Consider the following 21,724-nt stretch of genomic DNA (forward strand, 5'->3'; position numbering starts at 1 on the left):
ATATACACATGTGTAGGCAGATTTAATGGCCTTTCTGTACTGAAATCAGCTCAGAATCTGCAATATGCGTTTTATTTCTTTCTGAAGAGAGCATCCAATTTTGCTTTTTTCTACATTCTGACTGTAATTTTTCCAAAGAAAAAAAGAAGCCATCACCTCTGACTACCAGAGCTTCTACAGTGTCAACCAACATGACTGCAAGAGCAAAACAAACATTAAAGGAAGAGATTTCAATTTTTCTACAGTCGTGTGTTACAGAGCTCCACCACAAATCCCAGTGATAAAATAAATTTGTAGAGAATAAGACAAATAGTTTGGTAATATCTAAAGGCACCGTGTTCTGCCTCAGTTTAAATAAATTAATTCAATAAGTAAGTATGAAACAAGATTTGCCTCGACAAAGCTTCACAGTACATGGCATTACACATACCAGATACTACCTCATTACCTGGGAGACCTGATATTTTAAAAAACACTCTCTTTGCATGGAGGTATGCTTAAAATGCTTTTCTTCAACAGTGACAAAAAATTGCCATACTGCATTAATTAATCATAGAATCATAGGATGGTTTGGGTCAGAAGGGACCTTAAAGATCGCCTAGTTCCAATTCCTGTGCCATGGGCAGGGACACCTTCCACTAGACCAGGTTGCTCAGAGCCCCATCCAACCTGGCCTTAGGCACTTCCAGGGATGGAGCAGCCACAGCTTCTTTGGGTAATTTGTGCCACTGTCTCACCACCCTCACAGTAAAAAATTTCTTCTTAATATCTAACCCAAATCTACCCTTGTTCAATTTAGAGCCATTTCCCCTTGTCTGATCAGTACATGCCCTTGTAAGAAGTCCCTCTCCAGCTCTCTTGTTGTCCCTTTAGGCACTGAAAGGTGCTCTAAAATCTCCCCGGAGTCTTCTCTCTCCAGGCTGAAAAATCCCAACTCTCTCAAGTCTGTCTCCATAGCAGAGGTTCTCCAGCACTCTGATCATCTTCATGGCCTCCTCTGGACTCGCTCCAACAGGTCCAAGTCCTTCTTGGTGGGGACCCCCCGCCCTGCTGGGGACCCCAGAGCTGGAGGTAGCACTGCAGATGGAGTCTCATGAGAGCAGAGGAGGGGGGGAGAATCTCCTCCCTCGACCTACTGGCCACACTGCTTTTGATGCAGCCCAAGACACGGTATTCTGGACTGCAAGTGCCCACTGCCAAATACCCCAAGTCCTTCTCCTCAGGGCAGCTCTCAAACCATTCCCTGCCCAGCCTGTACTTGTGTTTGGAATTGCCCGAACCACAGTGCAGGACCTTGCACTTGGCCTTGTTGAACTTCATGAGGTTCACACAGGCCCCCCTCTCCAGCCTGTCCATGTCCCTCTGGATGGCATCCCTTCTCTTCAGCACACTGACTGCACCACACAGCTTGGTGCCGTTGGCAAACTTGCTGAGGGTGCATCGATCCCACCATCCATGTCGTGACAAAGACATTAAACAGTGACAGTCCCAGTTCCAACCCCTGAGGAACCACACTCATCACTGGTATCCACCTGGATATCCCGTTGTTGATCACAACCCTTTGAGTGTGACCATTGAGCCAAATCCTTATCCACTGAGTGGTCCATATGTCAAATCCATGTCTGTCCAGTTTAGAGACAAGGATGTTGTGTCAAGTGTTTTCCACAAATCCAGACAGGTGACATCAGTTGCTCTTCCCTCATCCACCAGTGCTGTAACCCCATTGCAGAAGGCATCAAATTTGTAAGGCATGATTTGCCCTTGGTGAAGCCATATTGTCCTTCACCAACCACTTACTTATTTTCCATGTGCCTTAGCACAGTTTCCAGGAGGATCTGGTCCATGACCTTGATGGGCACAGAGGTGAGACTGACTGGCCTGTAGTTCCCTGGGTCTTCCTTATTTCGCTTTGTAAAAGTGGGGGCTACATTTCCCTTTTTCCAGCCACTGGGAACTTCACTAGACCAGCATGACTTCTCAAATACGATGGATACCTCAGGACCCACAGATACATCTCATCAGGTCCCATGGACTGGGTTTGAAAACATCAAATTTTCTTCTACTTTTCCACTAGAGAGAAGGTGTGCTAGCAGCTGCTGTAATTATCCTGTACAACATTTTAGGGATACCTTTTAGAACGTGTTTCTTTATTTTAACTTCATTGTTGGTATTTGCTGCCCACTGTCTGTGACCAGGGAATAATCTTTTTTGAATTGGGTTCAGCGAATGACAGCAAATACCAAGTGTTCTGCTTGGAAAACAGCAAATCACTGACTGATCAGGAACAGGAGGCAGTAGTAAAGTGGGTTTTTTTTCCCTCATACTGTCCCAGCTGATCTGACTAAAGCTGAACAAAACTCCTATTTCTTTTTCAGTAAATCCTTCAGTAAATCCTTCAAAAAAACCCAAAACCAAAAAACCAAAACTAAGCAAGCAGAAGAACCCTGCAGTGTCCATCAGATTAAGTTATAAGAGAACAAAGGTAAAGTGGTCAGAATTGTCTAAGTGAACCCTCAGCAATTGAGTTTCATTGTCTCAGTATTTGTCTGGTACAAATACTCAATCACAGTCACTTGTGTCAGTTTTTTTTCTTTGCTCAACTAAGCCATGGTTTTGTTTCCATAATGACTCATTATCTGCCTCTGAAAGACATTATGAAATAGGAGAGGGCCTAATGCAGGAGACCTACCCAGTCTGTAGGTACATGCAGGGCTGAGTAAGAGCACAGGCTCCCAGATTGTAAAGGCACTACATTAAAATAATTTGTTCATTTGGTTAGTTTGAGAAAAATCCTCCTGTATAAAAGGAGGAAAAAGTCAGAAGGTTTTGCTGCTCTCCAGAGCCTGCCAAGATAATGGTAACTTTGGGACTATAATGTACAGGATTTTAAGCTCAGCTTTTAGAAGACAGTTTCCAATGCAGGGGTTTGTTCAGCTACTTAATATAATAGACAGAGCTGGGCAAATAATCCACAAATTTTGAAAAAAAACCCAACTAAACACTGAATAAAATGGATATTTTAAAATGAAATAAGATAAAATAAAGCACATAAATCTCACACCGTCCTCCTCCACATCCTTTAAGTCTCACTTACTTGCAGTTCTGGCACACTTTGCAATCAGGACACTGCCAACCTGCTCTTTTTAAAGGTGTAACTTGTATGTCCAGGCACATCCCATGGTAGTGCTGGCCACAGGTAGTACAAAAAAGTTGATCTAAGAGGTCTCCAGGGCTGTCACACACTGCACAATTTGCGTCTTCTTTTGCTACAAAGAAATTATTTTTTCAGTTATTATTTTTTTCAAAATTATGAACAATTCAATGAACCCAAGAAATTCTTCAGTAGTTCTTATGCATACAAAACTTGATCGTTCTTAGGAAATGCAAATTTAATTAATATTTTTAATAGCTAATACTTTAATTCAGTTTTCTCAACTAATCTTCTCATAACAAAAGTACATTCTTTTTAAACCTTAATGAAGTTTGACAAAAAGAAACAGTTTTATTCTCCTTCAGATAAAACTGAGAGCTCTAGGACCAGTTCCTCTTTGGAACATGTGTGAAATAAAGCTCCTAACATATCTAAATCTATTATTTAGCCAAAGTGTTTGGAAGAAGGTTGCTCTAACTTGAGTTAGGACAAGTGAGCAAGTCTATCAATTGCAACTAAAACCTGACAGAAGACAAGATTTACCAGTAAACCCTTCCCATGTTCTGTCAGTAAAAGAACAGTATTTTGCTGTGCAGCACTGCTGGTCTTTAAAAACAGAGGAGGATGAACTTACATCTTTCTCATACCTGAACACACATGAATTCTTGGGTACACGAACTGTGAAAACGGGTCTAAAAAAATGTGGCCTAAAGCCGATCCTACCACAGAGCGGGTTTCACAAAACCCAGTACTAATTGTGTCATTTGAACAGTGGGTACTTACATCTTTCAGGAGCCTGATCAATGTGGTCTGGACAAAGGAGGGACAAATTACTGAAATCCTGAAATGTGCCTGCTCCAGCAGCACAGGGGTAATGGTACATCTGGGTACATTTCTCTTCACAGCATTTGATAGTGGCTCCAAGGTGCTTACAAAATGCACATCGCTGAAACACAAACAGGACAAGTCGTTCAAAAACTACTTTTTCTTGCCTTTTTCTCAGCCATATCTGTTCCCCTGCGTCTTTTAACAAACACCTAAGAAGGCAGGGAATTCTGAGGAGAGGGAGACTAATGAACGGTGTCTTCCAAGTGGCACTCCTAGATCTTTCCAACTTAAATGAAACCCACCCTAAACGCACTCTGATGACCATGATTCTTCTTGTCACAGAAAAAATTTTGTCCTATGTTATCTAACCAGTAATGAGGGTTGGAGACTTATTCTGAGAACAAAGGCAGATGACACCATGCTGTCAATAGGTTATGACTAAAAATCACACAGCTCTGTAAGCTGTAATGTAAAACCATAGACACAGTAACCAGAAATGCAAATGGAAATGAAGTATGATGTTCCCCCCAAAATCTTACTGACATTATACTATTCTCTCTGGAATGATAATGCTTTACATAACCTCACAATTTCTTCTGATCTTGCCTTTCAAGGCTACACAAATATCACCAACAAACTTTGAGAAGTCATAAATAAGCATGATTATTATTAGAGACCAGAGAAATAATTTCTCAGAAAGAACAATGTAACAATCCTCCAGTTCTCTAGTCAAGAGGGAACATAGTCTATCAGTCTGCTTGTAAAATATCACCCACACCTTTCTGATTCAGTTAATCAGTCTTGTTTCTTTCTCAGATTCATTACAGTCCCTGAAGCACTCTAACATGCTTTTGCACTTTTTCACCAAGGCAACAACACTTTTTAAGGCACAGCACCGTAAGATTTTGAGTAAATTAAAAAGAACAGGTCAGTGGCTCACAGGAAGGCATACATAATAAACTTCAACAACTGATCTCAGGGACTCTAGTTTTTCATAATAAAAATATAATACTATCACTGGTATGTTTGATTACTAGCTCAAGTGTCAAGTAGCATCCAAATACGAACATAAACAAAATCAAAGAAAAGTTATGTACTGCATATGCTTGCTTCTTAGAATACAGACAATATTTATTACCATAATTCTTCTCTGTTTCAAAGCCTGGCATGAAATTAGGCATGAAATAGTGCTACTAACAAGTCCACAGACATCAAAATCAGCCCATATGAAAACACAAATCACAAAGCTGCCTGTGTCAACAGCTCCACTGATATTCTTAAAACCAGATGAAATGAACATCTTCAGCAAAATATCTGCCTGCACCACAACTCATGGACAAGAGACAGAAAAAATATTAGTGTATGCTAAACACAACTGCAGTGTAAAAAGATAAAATGCTCTGGCACAGAAATTAAAGCAGGTCACCAAGGACAGCTACTGCCACACTTCTGTGCTACGATGCTTAGTCTGGTCTTCTGATCTGCAAGATATCTCACCCTACCCATGTGTCTAACACCTACTAACCACATGGAAAAGGTGTATTCTGTTACTTTACTGGCTGAAATGCAGAGGAGAGGAGGGGGGACAAGATAACCAAGTAATAACATGGGGCTCCTGAGGCAGGTGAAGGCAACAGCAACAGTAATTACATTTAAGGACTGCCAACAAAACCAAAGTCCTGCAAGAAACTCATTTTAGGAAATGGTACCTTCAGTAAACACTGTAAAAGGTAAATCCTGAACTTTGATGTGAAATAATGAAAATACAGCCCAAAGCCTCCAACTTCACGAGTCACAGCCACACGTGAAGCAGCAAAAACCCCCCTGCCCTATTTTGCAGTTAACATTCCAACAGCCTGTGGAGATGGACCAGGTTATAGCTGAGACCCAACTCGTACAGGCCACACTTTTTTCAAACATTTTACTCAGTACAAAAAAAAAAATAATTGGAAACTTGTGAGGGGCTAAGACCCAAAATATGTACCTCAAAAAAGTATTCAATGGCACTTTGTTGGATCCCATTACTAGCCCTTAATAACTATCTAATCGGGAAAGAAAATTATGAAAGAACTGCAAGCACTCAAAGAATCCAACATTTATTAAAAGCTGGGAATAATGGTCTATATAGCAATATAAATGGCATTTTTAAACATCACATCTGTTTTTCAAAACCACCAATCAACCACGGTATGTAGCAAATATAAAATCAGAATTATATATACCTTTTCCCAAATGCTATATGACTAAATGATGAAATTATTAGAAATGAGTAAACTACAGGATTACCGCAAAGCCTTGAAAAATGTTGATGTTGATTTAAGGAACCACATAAAGACTCTGGAAGAAAAATGGAAGCCCAAATTATATGTAATTGAACCCTTCAAACCCATCTGCTAAACTGCACTGGCAATGAAAAGCATTTGGCAGATAACTAAAAAACACACTTTGAAAACAATGTGGTATATATCATCTGAAGCAAATAAAAAGCAAAGAATATCAACATTTGCTGAATTTATAAGAGAGATAAAGCAGTCTGAAGAAACTAATGCCCAAAGGGATTTTTTTGGCAACAGATGTTGATGAGAAGACTGACTTTTCCAGCTCTAGAAGCCAACACTCTTCTGAAGTCAGGCCCCATGCAATGGCCCCCAAAGAACAGCAAAAGTATATTAAATTAAAAAAAAATTAAAAGCTCTGCTAAATAAACTCAGTAACGAATAAACGGCACCAGGACAGAAGGAGGTGGAACGAAGGAGTAAATCCTTTTGCCCATGAGATGCAAGTGTCCTTATCACACCGTATGAGGGCAGTAACAGAGCCAGGGACAGTCTGGAGTCTCCAGTTTCATTAGTATGACCACAAAATAAGGTGTTATGTGGAGGGGGTGGAAGCTGGATCCAAGTATTCAGTGGGCAGGTATAGGAAAACGGAAAGTTGTGAAAGCAAGACAGACACTGTTTTGTTCCTGGATCGAACAATTTTACAGTCCTGTTCTACAGGGAAAAAAATACTTTACAAGGTGTCAGAAAGCTAGAAAGATAGTTCATTATTTATTCATAGTACATTCAAGGAAATAATTGTCACTAAAGTAGAGCCAGCAGACTATTTTCCTAATCAAAAAGTCCTTCACTGGCTGCCTACAACTGTTCCCTTCCGGAAGCTCACCCATAGAAAGAGAGGTCTGAACCCATCGATACTTCTGTTAGTTCTTATTATTGTAACTTCCATCTTATAAAACTGTCCACTCCTCTTCCTATTTGGCCCTTTTCATTCTTTTCTTTTACATAGGAACTAATTTTTAGAAGCAAATAGCTATGCAGTCTTTCGAATTTAATTTTAAAATTCCCTTTGTTCACCAACCCCATTGGAACAAATACGACATTGTTATACAAATACAGTGAGAGGAAGAACTAAGTGAACCAACAGAAACCACCAGAAAACCTGATCAATCACCTTCTCTGTTTTCTGCCTCTGTGAAATAGAGTGGCAGAAACCACACAGAAAATTTCTGGCAAGGCAAAACTTGCACCTCCCTGCTAGAATTGTAATTGCACCCAACCCAACTGAACAAAAAGGTTAATTCTGCCCGTGGCCTGGGAGCTCAGCTGAACGTCACAAATTGGCCATTGGCTTTAATGGAAACAGATGGCCCAACTGGAAAATTGTGACAAGAGCAATAGCTTATTGTTTACATAGTCCTAGCCTTCCTACATCTTTAGAAAAAATAATTGAGAAAATCTATATTCCAGCTTTAAATCAACCTTCCTGCTGCTCCACACTTCGGAGTATTCCAAAACTCTGTACAAGTCCAAATGGGAAAAAGATGTTTGTAAGATAATGTAAGATTTTATCTAGATAGCAATAAGAATTTTATTTTATTGCCCTCAGAATTATTTTACAGTATTACTGTTCTCAGCAACTGGACAACTAACAATCCTTAGAAGGCAGTCATTCAAGAAAGGCTAAAATAAGGACTTTGAATAAATACTTTGTTGCAACCTGACTAGTGCTGTAAAGCTAAACGTTAGCATTAGGAATTGCAAAATGTTTCTAAGCAAAATGACAAAAAGTTTTCATTGATTACCAACTTTTCCTTTAAAAAGATCAGCTGACAAAACCTGTGAGAATAATAAGAAATTTGAATTTTATAATAGTGTACCCAAAAATACAAGCCACTTGTCCCTGGTTAAACAATTTAATGTATTACCTGGAAGAACAAATTTCAGCCTGTTCAGCTACTGAAAACTGCTGTCAGACAAACCTGTACCTGAGGAGAACTGAACCAACAATCTGTCATTAACAAGACAGCGAAGAAATTTTTGTATAACCAGTGATTAATGAAATATGGTCTCTGCTAGTTCTAATAATCTTCATTGATTACTCCATCATCTAGAAAAAGCTTTATAATATTGCTTGTAGACACTAATCACCATTAGCACCTCTCATGTCAAATACTCTGGTTTAAGTGCCATAAGGCATTAAAGAGCACAATCCAGTAAGATGGCAACATAAAAACAATTACTGGCTTTTCACTGAAATACTGATTAGAAAAGGTACTAAATAGCACACATTTCCAGGAGTACTGGAAATTACCTTCCATCTTTTTAATTTTATATCATTCATGTCACAAATTTGGAAATTATTTCAATATATAACACGCAATTCAAGCAGAGATCAGGATTTTTTTCCCTCAGTCCTTAACACAGTGACTCAACACGTATAATCAAGGTAGAAAGCAAAAGTTCCTTTAAATGTGGAGATTTCAGGTTCTCTGCAAGTCACCTCTTTGTTCTTCCTTCTCACCAGCTGCCTCTCCTTGTCACCTTTATAAAAAAATTACAATAAATAAATGGTGTTGATATCAAGGCATTTAAGAATTGGGAGAAGAAAGCATTCATGTTTTGCACGGGAGTTTTTTGTAATAGTTATGATAGGTTAATAACTTATAAGAATCAAGTCTGCTAAGGGAGGTAACTATCTTCTATTTGAAACTTGAAATAGGTAGAGGAAAACATGCAAAACTGTAGAGTATAAAAATTCTTCCTCATATAATCTGAAATGTTCCCAAACATTTGGGAACTTTCAGAAGCTCCAAGGAAGGATTTGGGTGCCTTGAAGCTGTGTTCTCCTCATCATTACATAAGGTAGTGGAATAACTGCATGCATATGATTTCCTTCACAGACTCTGATGCTTTTTTCACACTTTCATGAGGAAAAAGTTGTGGGGGTTTTTTTTCCCCTCCTTGCCTTCTGTAAGATCTAGGATAATGTAAATGTTTTGAGTGAGTCAAAGCTTTTCCACAGCTAACAACCAGCTATTCCCTTCATTCTCATCTAAAATCCACCGTGACAGAAGAGCACACACACGAGCCTGTTGTTTAGTTAGACTGTCAACAACAAGAAGGTCAATAATGTTTAATGTAATTTAAACTGTGGTTATTAGGCTTCAGCATCAGCAACTCCAGGACAAACAAGGCAAGAACAGAAATCATCAGCTTTGGTTTGAGGCTGCTTTTTGGCAGGCTCAGAAAACAGACTATTGTGCCAGTTCCATTTGATTCATGCTCGGAAGGTCTTAAGAAGTATGTGTAGACATTTCTTTGTGTTGGCAGAGCTCAGGCTGAGCCACAAATGGTTGGAGGCTTGAGAAAAAATTATTGAGGGAAACATTGCTACATGCTTGTTGTTTAATGATCTTCTTCAGGCATCTGTTACTGGTCACTGAGGAAGATATTGGGATGAAGTCAACTTGCTGTCAAATCCAGCACAGCTCCTATGTTCCTAAATCATATATAAGGATTCTGAAGTGGCTCAAGCATTCTGTAGGTTATGTCTATGCTACAGATCCTCTGTAGCTACAGCCAGGCTGGCATAGGCACATTTGCAAAGCCATTTAAAGTAAAAGGAGAATTTACTGCTCAAACAGCACATTGTGCTTCCACCTGACACAAGGCTTGAGGTGAACACCTAAACTTCAAGGTCTATATTTTGTGCCAATATAGGAGCCAACTACTTAAACTCCCATTACAATTAATAAAGACTTAGTACTTTTATGGAATTTACTCTATGCCAATTCAGTTGACCAAAGAGTGGGTGTCCACTTTTAGGCTCCATTGACAATACTGCCCAGATCTCCATTGCCTGCAGCTGGAACTTACACACTCACAGGTAGACACGTCCACAGGGAGGTCAAAATTTAGATGACAGTCTTGAGCTGAAGCCTTCCTAAAATATGTTGACACAAGTTCTCTATTGGTACCACAGCCAAATCCACACCAAAGTTTTTGTCAGTGTGGGACTATCAAAGAAGGGATGTGAATGGGGACTGTTTGAAAAGGCTTCCACATAAATTCTGTTCTATTTATGTGAGTCTTGCAAACAATAAAAAGTTGGGCTAAAGCTTCACATAACATGTCTAAATTCTCTTAAATACTTTTGGAACACACAGACAAAACTTTTCAGCCGTTTCTGAGAACAGAAAAGTCATTAAGAAAAACATTTTGCCCATCTTAAAAACAACCTCACTCACAGGACTTCCAATTTGGCAGGAATTTTAGCATGAGAGATGCAGCTTTTGCCCTTTCCCTACAGATCTATCCAGACGTGACCAACCTTGAGAAAACTAATTTTTTTAGAGTAAAACACTTCCAAAAGTTTGTCAGTGAAAAATCACAGAAAAATCTACTCTCATTGATCATGACTGATCCTCTCCAGTTTCTAGCACTGATCAGACGTCATATAACTTCTACGAAGATTCCTTCAGTCTGACAAGGATTAGAGGGAGGAAGTCTGTAATAAATACTCTAAGCCTAAGCAAAAAAGCCACTGGAATGGAAAGCAGACATCCTTAAGGCTCCTGATACCAGTGTCACTTAAATCATCTTTAAATCATGGGGAATAGGAGTATCCAGTTCTCAGGCAGAGGGACAAATCTGGAGCAACGAGACAAAAGGGACTCACTGTGTGAATGAGTCTGATGAGACTGGGAGGAGAAACCATGGAGGGAGATGGAGGCTGAGAAGGGGTAGGGATGACACTTCAAGAGCCAATTAACCAAACCTGGATACTAAAATTGGATAAAGAGCTAAGGGAACTGAAGAGCTAAGACACAGGAAACGATGAAGGGACAGATCTCAAAAGGAACTTAGGGAAAAGGGAATAGAAAGGTTAAGGAGAAAGGACGCAGGAAGAACAAGGAAGAGTGGAAGTGGCTAAAAATATCAGCTTGAACAAAAAGTCAGAAGTCTGAGGCAGCTGAAATTGGATGAAGATTACAAGGAGGAAAAAGTAGGCTGTCCTCTGACTCCTAGTGCTATATCGCTATCACTCAGTCAGCTCAAATAGCAGAGCTCTGTATGTGGCCACAAAGGTTTTAAACCTGCAGTTTGGGAGGTCTGTCTTTTCCTTTTTTCCCCTGACACAAGGAAATAATACAATCAGACAAATAAAAGGCAACTCAGAGACACGGAGACACAGAAAAAGACACACACACAACTATGTACGTACACTAAAACACAAGAAGGATTACAGATCACACGTGGATTTAATGCATAAAATAGACCTCTTAAAGGAAGTCTCTGCATTAAATAAACCTGTTACTTCTAAGACTGAGCTTAATTTGTAGAGGGGGAAAAAAAGGATGTATTGGGAAAAGTTGTGGATGCCTTACGGGAGAAAAAAAAGCACTTAGTTCTGGCAACTGAGCAATGACCTGCAAAAAAGTTCCAGTTTCCCTGCTTTCATGAAGCTCCTTTATGATACTGGACAGGGCACTAAGTAAAATTTTTTCTAATTTATTTTAGTCTTTAACCTTACTGTTAAAAGCTTGGAGTTTTCTTTCCCCTATAAAAATTCAGCCTGGATTTCTACATAGATTGTGCACTCACAGCTTCAACAGAGTGAAGGAAGAACCACAATATCAGCACAACTTTTTAAGTAAGTCTGAGTAGTTTTGAAACTATTTCAATTTGTCATCCAAGTCAGCAGATATAAATAAATTCAACTTCTCTTGAGGGAAAATGTAGCCTAAGATGCATAACAAGGCCACATAAATATGCTATTTGGAAAAATTTATAGACAAGTTATTCATGTGTTTATTACATAAAAACATCATAGAAAAAAATCATGCGGAAATGAGTAATTCTTCCCTTTCAGCAGTATTTAAGTAGTCTACATACCTACACATTGAACAACAGCGAAAAAATGTAATATTGAAGAGGTTTATACTAAGAGAGCAATGTCCATCCCATGGACTGAACCAGGCACAAACTGTTCTGCATGTGACCACACAATTAAAGATGCATAATCAGGCATATGCACAAAGGACACTAATTGCGTGCAAAGGACAATAACTGTATGCAAAGGACGTTAATTATGTGCAGACAACCTGTCTTCTGACATGTTCCAACTTTGTGTTTCAATTTTTTCATCTTAATAATGTGCTCTTTTAACAAAGATTTTGTAGATATATTACCCTAATTTAACAGAAAGTTCACATCAGCCCAAATCACTATATATAATCAATGATACACCTAATTTACAAGGTAATAGAAGGGATGGGGTGACAAGAAACCCTGGATTATGTACAGACATAAAAAAATACAAGAATTTCCTGCCCTTAATACCTCCCTCATTAGTGAGCACCTCCTTAGTATTCCTTCCCCACTGACTGCAATCAGTACCTTATTGTTCATAATTCCTATTTCCTTGGCTGTTCCTAAATTGCACTCTCCAAATGGCACAGAGTCATCGTAAACAAAATCCTACATCTTCAGTTCACTAATTTCTGTAAATTGAGCTCAAACAAAGCAATTAGATGGCATACTTTGAAACTACCAGCTTGAACATTAATAGAATTTCTTTTCTAATAAAAGCTTCACGTGTTTTATCTGGCTGGGGCTTTTAGGTTTGTTTTTTTTTTCAATTTGACCAAATTAGTCACTTAAACATATTTCTCCCATTCTTCCTCCCAAAACATTATATAATTCTTTTTTCAACTCACTAGCCACTGAAATAAACAAGCCCCTTGACTTTCCATCCTCTTCCATCACTGATATTCCTTGGGCAAGCAACGTGAAGTGCAACATCTTGATCTAGAATTTAAAATCCGGAAATTACTGGTCAAACATTTAAGCAGGTTATTCAACTGTTGTTCTGGGCTTCAGGGAAGGGAGGATAAGAAGGGGTTGTTCAGTTCAGTTTTGCAGCATGCTGCCTCAGTAGCTTGTGAAGAAAAAAGCTGCCAAATTTTGTAATGAATTCCACAGAACATTAAGTCTGATGCTTAGCAGAAGCCATAACTGCTAAGTAAATGATATCCTTTTGATGAATACCCTTATTTGAAAACAACACTGATTCTTCTAACCCTTTAGCAGTGTCCCAAAACAGATGTGCACAACTGCAAATTCTGTTTGCTTTCAGGTTTACGAAGTGTGATGACATTTTTACAATCCTGCATGAGCCCTTTTACCCAGGAGTAAAATAAAGCACAATAATTCTTCACCATCTGTTTGTTAATTTTGCATTCATTTAACTTTGCATTTTAAACTAATAATCATTTTCTTATAATATAGTTTGCTCCATTGGTAGAAATTACAGCTGTTCAATTAAAAAAAGAATGGTTTATAACAGTACACAGTTTTCCTCTAAATAATTCCATTGCTCTTAATTATAAAGATGTTAGTGCCATTGAATGGAAAAGAACTGCCAGGGATTAGTGTTGTGCTTTATATGTCACAGATTCCCTTAGTAAATGTACATATTTACTTCTGTATCGGCACCAATTCCTACTTGGTCTCTTTTACATTAAAATTCCTTTTCTCCCCTACAAGATTCCATGTGGTTTTTAACATTGTTATGTGTAACAGGCTTCTGACACTCCTGAAGGACTGAGGCACAAACAATCAGATGAAGCTTCTGTTTCATATGTAGCACAAAGTAAAACCAAGTCCCTCTTCTTCATAATGCTTTTCCTTAATCTCTAATGACAGGACAAGGAGGTTTTGATATTTATATTTCAGCTGGTTACAGCTAAACTAGGTCTAGAGTAATGTCCTAAAAGCTTTTTCTCACCATGTTTACAGTCGGATGGGGAAATCCCATTCCTTTATCAAAAGTAAAACCGCATTGAAATAACATGAATAATACATCAGAGCTAGTGAAGGGGAAACAATTTGGGTCAACAACAAAAGACATGGGCCTGGAGAAAGAGCAGGAGCCAGCCTGAGGTTCTGAGAGTCCTATTGTGTATTCCTTCTTACGCTCTGGGCAGTGCATTTTCCACACAGACCAGGCTCTGAGTCCACAGTGAGGCCACAAGTCCTAAACACAGACTGTCCCCATGCTAACACAGTGGAAAGTCTACTTCACTGTGGTTCCTGGGCTTAATAATCATCATCATCTACAAATAAACTCCTCAAGAGACACGGGCTGCTCAGCTAATTCATGTGAGCGGTCCAGTAGCATTAGAGAGCTGTTCAGATGGGTAAAACAATCAAGATGATTGCACTGTTTTCTAAAACCAATTTTATCTGATGGCACAGAAATCTCAGCATCAGATGACATCCTAATGCTGTGACAGTGTTACGATAACGGTGCTGTCACAGTACTAGGATGAATATTTTACTTAAAACATCCATAACACAAGAGATGGTTTACCACAAAATTGATTTATTTCACTTAAAGGAGTTCAGCAAGGACTGAAAAACCCCCTGAACTGGTGCATAAGACTGTAACAGTGCACTCCCCTACAGAAATGAACTCCCAGAAGCGCCAAACACAACAAGCTCACGTAAAATTAAGAGTGAAAGCACAACAATACATAACTGTGATGCTCAGGTTCTAGTCCTACCAGAACCTTGAGTATTCTGACCTTTGAGTTTCTCAGAGGAGTGAGCACTGCTGCCAGGTCCAACCTTTATCGGGGGACTTACCCATCACAGTATTTTATATCTGACAGGAAGCAAACATTCTGCAGGTGCCCAAGGCACATTCTGATGTGATGGATGTGTAATGGTAACAGTCCCCACAACGATTCTCCACCTATTTCAAGTTACTCGCATTAAAAAAACTCGCCTGGTACAACATTTGAAAAACCCGAAACTCTTACTTATTGAATGTATTAAATCCATTTACATTTTGGAAAATGAGCATTTCCCTCACAAAGCCCAAAGAATAACAGTAACAACTGAAGGTCTTCTTGTGTTATTTCTCTAGAAGTTCTCTATTCGCTTTCAAAGGTTTATGATTTGTCAACACATCTCCCTGGAAATACCACACAAATAACACCTAATATTGCTGTAACAACCTGCAGTAACTGAAAGGAAAAAAACTCTCAACATTTGCTTGGATATTTGACAGCAATTTATTTAGATTCAGATTCTCTATTTATTCTGCAGATTCTGCCATTCTTCCCAGTTCTTTGCAAGGCAATTTTATACTGAAGCAGAGTGGGGAAAACTTTCTGAGCAGAAGGAAATATTACATTATAAATTAAAAATTGGAAGGGAAAAGGCTTGACATGGAAATACCTGCAGTTTTATATAAAAAATGTGTCTAGATTGCAGACTGAACACATGTATTCTCATTGTATCTGAAGTGATACCATGTCACTGCAATTTAGTGTATCAAGTTATTTTACCAATGTTAGATGCTTTAGGAAACAAATATTTATTTATTTCCTAGCAGCTCTTTTCCCTCCCTGATGTACTGAAGAGGAAAATGACATCTTTGAAAGAAAACATTAATATCACCAAAGAAAAAGCACACTGGTAAAAAAGCTTATGGGAAGTGCTGATTTGAAAACATGCCACTTCATTAGTTCTTCAAATAATATTACTCAATAGGATTCTTAGTATTAATCATTACTATGATTCATGGAACACCTACACGTTCATTATTGGCAGCAGGCCTACTATTGTCTGCCTACTTTTTATTCCCAGGTCAGATCTGCAGAATGGAGAGGACAACTATATAAATGAAAATAAACAACATTAATTCTTTCACATAAAGAAATGAGTACCAATAGTTCCCTGGATCATTAGGAAAAAATAGCTTTAATGCAAGTAATGTCTGTATTTATCACTGAGCGTGATGCACTTGCACATGAAGGGCAGTTGGACCACATTTGTGAAGATTCATAAGATGTGTCTCTCACGCCTGATTTGTTCCATGTTATTAAAAAAACACTCAACGACACCTGCATTAATGGCACTACTTCACACTGATGCCTGCAATATTTATGCTCAATCTGCAACTCTGGGACAGGACTTACACTAATGGAAGTCAATAATAAAATCTTCAGGGAGTTCAGAACTATTTTTTGCTAATGGTTTGATTTTGCAAGCTGCTGAGTACACCAATCTCAGAAGTAGTTTTTAGGCTACTGCTTAAAAGCAAACTGATGCCAACAGAGTAATATGAGCACTCCTGAGTTTTAAATTAAAATATGTTTGCATGATTTTTTTTTAAGGATGGGTGAAAACTCCAAATGAAAACCCATAATATAATTTGTGTTAAACAGGAAAAAAACTCAGACTCTTTTGACTGGAATAATCAAAACCACTTTGTAACTCTAATTTCATTAAAGAGTCTGGACTTTAAAGCTCTCATTCAAAAAAAAGCATGTGACCCACATTCATGATAAATTTAAAAGACATGCTTAAATAAAATACTCTTTAAAAGGGAAACTGCTATGAAACCAAGAGTAGAGTCCAACACTAACCAAACAATGCTACAGCTGAGCAAATATACCTACAGCAAGTCCCATGAAGGTATGTTTTCCTTTTATTCCTGTGCTATATATTAAGGAACAAGCTGCTGAAGATGCCTTTTAATTTCTATAATGCTCAAAGGATAATGAGGACCTGTCCTTGATGAAAATTAACCAATATTAACTCCAAAAGACTGATTAGCCTTTTTTTTCATAAATACAACCTTCACACAAATGTAAAATTAGACCTTTGAGCACCAACATTAAAAAACCCAACAGATCGATCCACATTACCTATGGAAAAGACTGAAAATAAAATATTTAAATAAAAAGCAGCCACAAGTGAGGTGGTAGTAAGGCTGGAAAATGAGGGTTGCATTCATATACCTACAAAGGTGAGGAGACTGGTGGTACTGCCACACTTGCTTGTGTAAATTTATATGGACTTACTGCTGACGTGTTTGTTAAAGAGATGGGTAGAGTTTCCTGCATTTTTTCAATATATAGAGAGCTCCAGTCTTCTTATTCGCCAAAAATATTAATGAGATAACACTTTAAATACATTTGCAAATAATTTTATATATATTTGAAATAACACCTTGTCATTTCTGTGTTCCACATCTAAAATTTTGGGACACTGCATTGCAATTTTCTCTGGTTTGCAGACACTGAAGGACTACACCACTGCTGCTGAGCACAGAAAGACAGGAGAAAGGAAAAGCCCAAGTATCCACATTCTCATGTTCTACTACAAAGCCCTGAAATGGGTCAGTCCCACCAGCAAACTGTAACGTTAGCCGAGGAAGAAGGTACATTCTTAATTCAAGCCACAGTGCAATTTTCCTGTAGTGAGCTTTCTGTGCTCTTCAGAGATCAGGTTCACCCTGGTTTTAACACATAACTCCCCATGGATTATAAAATCTTGAAATAAAATATTAGTGAACTATTAGGTCATTGCCTTAATGCTCAGAGTAACATTTAAGAAATACACTGGGGGGGATTTGGAGGAAAAAAAAAATATAGAGACTTTCTTTGGGCGTATTATGGGGAAAAAAAAGTGTTTTCCACTCAAGTCATGCAAAAGGAAGAAAAGGTCTTTGTGAAACACACTTCAGCAGTTTGGAACACACACTGAACAATTTCACTTCAGAGCTTTCAGTAAATTATTTCAGTGAATGTTACTGAATAAAGGAAACCTGCACTGGAAATTCCTCCAGGAACATCGGCCTTTCATGTTTCTCAGCTAGGCTTTTCGGCTTTCAGTGCTGGGCTATTGCTGCTTCTGTCTCCTTCTGTGCCCCTGGTCCATTTTATCTGCTTCCTACACCTCACAGACTGCCCTCAGCATCCGCAATGCCTGTCATCTCTTCAGCACCAAAACCCTCCCAGAAATGCCTTTGGAGCAACAATCTCTCTCTCGATTCCAGTATCCACCTATTCAACATCTGGAGATCAAGAAAGGTGCATTTTTCAAAGCATTCAGCTTGAAAAACACCCACAGACTGAAAACTCTAAGGCTGACTCTGCTTTCCTACTTCAGTGGCAAGACAGCTCTCCCAGGGTGAGCTCCCCCAGAACCTCCTCCAGGCACCCGCAGGAGCCACTGCACTGGGAGAGAAAGAGCAATGGATGAGGCTGAAAAATCAAAGATTTCCATTTAGATGATGCCACACAAACCATCTTGAGGAAAGACACTCTGTGCTGCCTAAGTAATCCAAGTATTTTCCTTCCTTGTTTGCTACTGTATTCCAGAAATGCAGTTATTGCAGGAAAGATCATTTAGGTGGATTCACCTGCCAGAAATCACAGAATCATTTAGGTTGGACCTCTGAGATCATCAAGTCCAACCTTAGACTGATCACCACCTTGTCAAATAGACCAGAGCACCAAGTGCCACGTCCAGTTGCTTCTTGAACACTTCCAGGGATAATGGCATTGTGCTTCTGCTCAGGTCACAAAATTGCAGGGGGAACCGAGCAAAGAAGGAAGAGAAATTTTATTATTGCATTGGAAAAAAGAGACAACTTATAAAAAGTCCTCCCTTACTCTGAAAAGAAGCTTATTACTTAAACCTAAAATGTATATCTTAGCATCCATGCACTGGTCACTGTCCCTCTGCAACACCTGGCAGGGGTTAAGCTCTAGAACTTCGCTCTTATGGGCCAAGGAAGGAACAAGACACAGTTTCACTCTGATCAGTGAGTTGTAATGTGGACTGACAGCACCACTTGCTATGCAGATAAATTCACAATATTTTTTTCCATATACTTGAAAACAAATAGGTAGGGATACAAACAGATGTTATTTCACAGAAGGCTCAGAACAAAGCACATCAAAAGAACAATTTCAAAAAAAAAATTGTTTAAAAATGTACATCTTTCCTTCTGCTTCATCTGAGGAGAAAAATTCTCTTCCAAACTTTGATTCACAAATTAAAGGCTGCCTTCCTCTTGTAAATGCAATCAACATGATGAAGACAATATAAAAATTAGCTATAGCTAAATAGGTCTCACATGAACACGTGATCCTTCTTCTAATCAACAGGTCAGAATCATGATGATAACAGATTATCAGGCAAGGAACTACTACAGAGATCGAAAAGTCACATTAAAGTATTTGCACTTGTTAAGAAACAAACTCCCCAAAAAGCACCCAGAAAAAGCTCCAAATCAAACACTTTGCCAATATTGGGCATATTGATACTCTGTATTAGCACATGAAGAGGACAGTGTGTTATGTCTCTAAATAAAAGAACATCTTTTGTTCTTGAGACGCCAATTTTAAAAAAAGTGCTACATTGGGTATGTGTCATATAGCCTTGAAATAAATATTTCTTCATATTTATAATAAACTTTTCCACTTGTAAAAATTCCAAAGACCTTAACACACTGAAGCATAGTATTAGCTTTACTGGAATGTTAACAATAACAGTGTTAAAGTATGAGAAAATAACTAAAAAAAATTGTATTTATTTGAGATTTTGGCTAGGGAAAAAGCCTAATATTTATAAGATTATTCTATAAACAAGTTTTTAATGAAATAGTTTCAATTTAGTTCTGCAGCTTTTTATACCTTTATTTTTTCACTGGCTGGCTGACCTGAAAAGTGACTTAATGATAACAGTGTATCTCACATCAGATAGTGTAAATCTGCAATATCAATCCATCTAACAACTGATGAGGGAAGAAAAAACAGATCAGCTCCTCATTCAACAAAACTCAATTACATTGACACAAGCAACACTTACAACCACTCCTTCAGTAACATACCCAGACTTACCCCAGTACCAAAGCATTCATGAGCAGGAAACGCATCAGAAAGACTAGGAAAATAAATGAAGTTCTTTTTTTTCCCTCAATAAACGAAAAATTCAAAATTAAAATAATTTTCAGACTCCTTCATTCATCAAAAGTGCTTAGTCTTTACTTTAGCCACATTTTTCCCACATGCTACTGCCTCTCGCTTTATGACCACACTATTCAGATAGACCACTCTGGTTCACAGCAATCCTTTAAAACTTTTAAATACACCACTGAAGATCCACACGCAAGTGTGGAGTCTAATTAGATCCCAAGGTATCCATAATTTATGTGCCAAAATAATTACAAAAACATGTTAGAAGCAGAGAAGCGTAAAGTTCTTGATTTGCATTTACTCTGTTTTAACTATTACTTCACTGTCTTAAATACCAGCAGGGATACAGAAAAATGTATTTTATTTTGTTCTAGAAAATGTGATCTATGACACAACTGGGGAAACTGAAAACTGACTTTTGAAAGCCAAGTCCTAAGCTGCAGTTTTAAAGGTGTTGTGTTTTGATAGGGAACAATACTCTTTATCTGTGGCAAGTGTAATTTACATGTTTCTGTTCTGTGTTTCACTGCAGAAATAAAAAATAGAGTCACAGAGTCAAAAAATGGTTTGGGTTGAGGGGACATCGAAGACCATCCAGCTCCACTCCCCCTGTGACAGGCAGGGACACCTTTCACAAGACCAGGTTGTCCAATGCCCTGTTCAACGTGGCCTTGAACAATTCCAGGGATGAGGCACCCACAACTTCTCAGGAGAAACTGTGCCAGTGTCTCACCACCCTCACAGGGAAGAATTTCTTCCAGTCTAAATCCAAACTAAACCTACCCTCATTCAGTTTGAAGCCATTCCCCCTTGTCCTGTCATGGAGCTCAGGGCAACCTGGTCTAGGGAAGGTGTCCCTGCCCATGCAGGGGGGTTGGAATTGATCTTTAATATCCCTTCCAACCCAAATCATTATGTGATTCTATGATCTCAAATGGACTACAATATGACATGGTAAAGCTTATTTTGGCTCAAACAAAAGAATACCTTAAACTAATGAGAATTAAACTGTAGGTCTTACTAAGCAGGCAAATATCTGTCCTCAAATTGCTGGACCTGCAAAAATCTGAACACACATACAGGTCCCATTGCATTTCTTGAACCTGAACAGATTTACCAAAGCTGTACTGACATCATTTAGTACAAAAGTGTACCAGAAGAATTACACACAGTAAACCACAGCCAGCTATGATAACTTTAAGATAATGCAGGTGCTTTGCAGAATTTGGAAAATACAGTTATAAAACACTGACATAGCCTTTCTGATGTCATCAACAAGCTGTAAGAACAATCTGATGCATATGCTCCAAGACACAAAGGATCTGGCTTTAGGTGATCAAAATCCAAACCACTCTGGAACAGAGTAATTCACAGAAGATAATTTGCAGTGTTAAACTGTTACCAAACGTGTAGCCTTAGTCACCATGGTCCTTTAAAAACAACACTTGTCTTCAACAGCAGGGAAAAGGTGACAAATCTCTAGAGGAACTCCCAAAATAACGAGAGAAATTCATGCAAAACTAAAATAACCCATGGCCCCCACTGCTGAACTGTTACAGTTTGTCTAAAACATGCCAGGAACTGAACGAAAGTACCAACCTAAAGCACATGCAAGTGTCTTCTTGATGAGACATATGTCAGTACTCCTCTAGTCTTTCACTAGCACATTCTGTGCCAGAGTT

The 21,724-nt window shown here is 38.5% G+C and overlaps 1 protein-coding gene across 1 annotated transcript in view; it reads right to left on the reverse strand.

Moving 5' to 3' along the window:
* Nucleotides 1–21,724, reverse strand: part of KMT2C (lysine methyltransferase 2C) — a 197,678-nt gene that overhangs the window by 87,064 nt on the left and 88,890 nt on the right. Inside the window, exons 7-8 of the mRNA XM_017826505.1 lie at nucleotides 3,935–4,097; nucleotides 3,099–3,266 (exon numbers count right to left, since the gene is read on the reverse strand). Of these exons, the coding sequence (XP_017681994.1) occupies nucleotides 3,099–3,266; nucleotides 3,935–4,097 (331 nt within the window). The remainder of the gene's footprint in view (nucleotides 1–3,098; nucleotides 3,267–3,934; nucleotides 4,098–21,724) is intronic.

Source organism: Lepidothrix coronata, unplaced genomic scaffold (assembly GCF_001604755.1).
Source record: "Lepidothrix coronata isolate B3197 unplaced genomic scaffold, Lepidothrix_coronata-1.0 Scaffold128, whole genome shotgun sequence".
NCBI classification, from domain to species: domain Eukaryota; kingdom Metazoa; phylum Chordata; class Aves; order Passeriformes; family Pipridae; genus Lepidothrix; species Lepidothrix coronata.